General features: G+C 43.8%; 1 protein-coding gene across 1 annotated transcript; it reads left to right on the top strand.

Moving 5' to 3' along the window:
- The first annotated feature begins 559 nt into the window (after nucleotides 1–559).
- On the top strand, nucleotides 560–1375 carry LOC148518934 (cyclin-dependent kinase 5 activator 1-like). Its single transcript, XM_088476790.1, has one exon. It carries the CDS (start codon nucleotides 560–562, stop codon nucleotides 1373–1375), a length of 816 nt encoding a protein of 271 aa, XP_088332916.1.
- Nucleotides 1376–2785: the final 1410 nt, after the last annotated feature.

Genomic DNA, 2785 nt, shown 5'->3' with positions numbered 1-2785 from the left:
CAAATAAAGACGAATGGGGATATCGTTTATCACTTGCACGTTCGCTCATCCTTCACAATATATCATGTTCACACTAGACGATTAAACAAGATTGTCATAACAATGTGACATTATCGGCAATATCGTTTAAAAAATCGTCTAGCGTGTATGCACCATTGCCGTAGTCAGAAAATTATTTGACACTTAATATTTACACACTGTACATAGATAATCAGTGCTACATTGGTTTACTATAATTTTCTGCTGCTACCTGACCAGCACATTACATCACTTTTTGAATTACCTAGATGTTATCAGTATCTCATTAGCATAAGTAACGCATCACAGTCATCATTCGGTGTCACAATGCCCATTGTGCGCAGAGCATCTCTGACAACAGCATCCTGGACTCAGTTGCTGCCTAGTCTACAAACGGGCAGCTTCTTTCACAAAGTGCAGAAAACGGATTGTGCCTATCTGATTGCCTGCTGCAGTCAGAGCGACCACAGATCACAGACCGAATCCAAATTTGCTTCCTGCAGACATTTCTGCTTGCAAGTACCATGGATTAAGAATAGGAATGTGGAATTGTATCCCATTCCGATGCTTCCGCAAGGCAGGTCAGGCTGAGAAGGATGCATCAAATGGGACCCATCGCGCTGCTGTCGAGAACAGCGAGACTGGAAGATCAGTTGACAGACACTCGCTCATCTGGCGCTTAAGGCGATTTATGACTAAAAGGAGACAACGCAGAAACGGTGAAACCAATGTTACCCACCTCATCAGAGAAAGTATGAAGCATTCTCTATCCTGTGTGGATTTAACAACCTTCACACAGGACTCACCCAATACTTTTTCTAAGAAGCCTGCGTCTAATGTCTTTGAGTCAGCTGAAGACCAGAAAGTGTGCACGAGTCCAAAATGCACAATGATGCTTGTATCCACCAGCCAGCTCCTGAGTTGTTTTGCAGAGTTCATCTGTAGAAGGTGTCACCAGCTGAACAATCTGTCACCTACAGATATAATTCTATGGATGACAAGTATAGACATGTCTCTCACTGGATACTGGCAGGAAGAAGATTTCATCAATCCGACCAATGTAGTGTTCCTCTACATGCTCTGCCAAGAGTTCGTTCTATCAGAGTTGGACAGTGAGCAAGAATTACTGGCATTTCTATCCACATGTCTTTATATATCCTACGCCTACGTGGGTAGGGAGACCTCCTATCCGATGAAGCCATTCTTAGTGGAAAGCTCGAAGGGAGACTTTTGGAACCGTTGCCTCTATATTATTGATTTCATGAGCACAAAGATGCTGCGCTTCCATGCTGACCACCATTTTTTCATCAAGACCTTTATCGATCTCATAGCTGAGGGTGGACAGGAGAGTACATAGACAGCCTACCATCAAACTCCACCATCAGTTCCAGGCTCCTCGCCGATACAGCAAGCATCACCATTGGCTCCAGGCTGTGTGCCATCACAAACATCAGGTCCAGGCTTTGCAATGACGCAGCAAGTTCCACCATTAGTTCCAGCCTGTTCGCTGAAACTGCAAGTTCCACCATCAGTTCCAGGATTTATAATAATTGTTGCATTTACATTAAAACGTTTTTGTTTTTTTTCTATAAAATTGGTTGGTGTATTATTTTGCTTGATAGGTCTCGTATATGGGCAGGCTTCAACTAGGCAATGTTTTGTGATTTTCTCACTGCAACAATGCTCTGCAGAGGGTCCTGAGATCACCTTATTGGCAAATATTTGTTTGCAAAACAGTAAAAGGCATTTGCAAATATTTATGGAAAAAACTGGGAGCAAAAGACTTTTTCAAGATATCCTACAAGGTGGCATTTGTGGTGATACAAGCTTTCCAGCTTTATGCCATTCCATACATCCAGTGCCAGCCTTAGAGATGTTCTTGCTACGGGCTACACATACATTTTATTTGATTTTTTTATTTATTTAGTGGCTATTTAAAGTAAATGTAGTAGATTTTATGTGAATTCCTAATCAATGATAGTTGGATAGAGACATTCACCTACTTTTATGGTTCATTTCAAAACCTGAAGCTGGCAGCAAGCAGAGCAGCTGCAGGAACTAATCTCCAACACACATTTCTACTTCCTCTCCCCTCCAGTTCCAGGTTTTGGAGTTGGCTCTTACTGTAGCTCCAGGGTCGAATCAACTTTTAGGCAGGATGACCTCCCCCCCCCCACTATTAATATTTAAACCCCAGCAGCAGAGGGGGCAGGTGATGCGATTTATTATCGGCATTGTGCAGCGGTCCTCCGGTTTGCGGGCACTGCTCCAGGCAGCCGACGATGAGTGGGGTCTTACTGCTGGGACCTTCGGCCCTCCCAGCGGTCCTCAGTGGCAGAACAGAGGGCGGCTTCCTCTCTTCCACAGCCTCCTTCCCCAGTCTGCCAAAAGCAGCAGTACACTCAGCGCCGGCAGCCCTCCTCAGACAATTCTTCAACTCACTTACAAGAGGGGAAGGGGTCCGGTCACTTGTAGAGGCCAACAGTCTACGAAGAAACAGACCTTTAGGCTGACCCAGAGGACAAAAAGACTTAACAGACTAATAGGGGTATTCAATATGGGTGTGACAAGTCCGTTTTTTGCGTTAATATCACTGGTTTTAGTTTTACACCGTATTCAATTTCAAAGACTTATCGCAGTTTTGAAAAGTCTTTGATAAAAAACGGTGATAACTTTTCACCATTGAATAGGTGTCGAAAAAAAGTGCAGAATTGGGGTTTAGGGGTGCAGGCTTAAAAAAATAGCCTGCATCCCTGAGAATGACATT

The sequence above is a fragment of the Taudactylus pleione genome, unplaced genomic scaffold (assembly GCF_031769625.1).
Source record: "Taudactylus pleione unplaced genomic scaffold, aTauple2 ptg000195l, whole genome shotgun sequence".
NCBI classification, from domain to species: Eukaryota; Metazoa; Chordata; class Amphibia; order Anura; family Myobatrachidae; genus Taudactylus; species Taudactylus pleione.
This window is presented reverse-complemented; position numbering and strand designations above follow the sequence as displayed.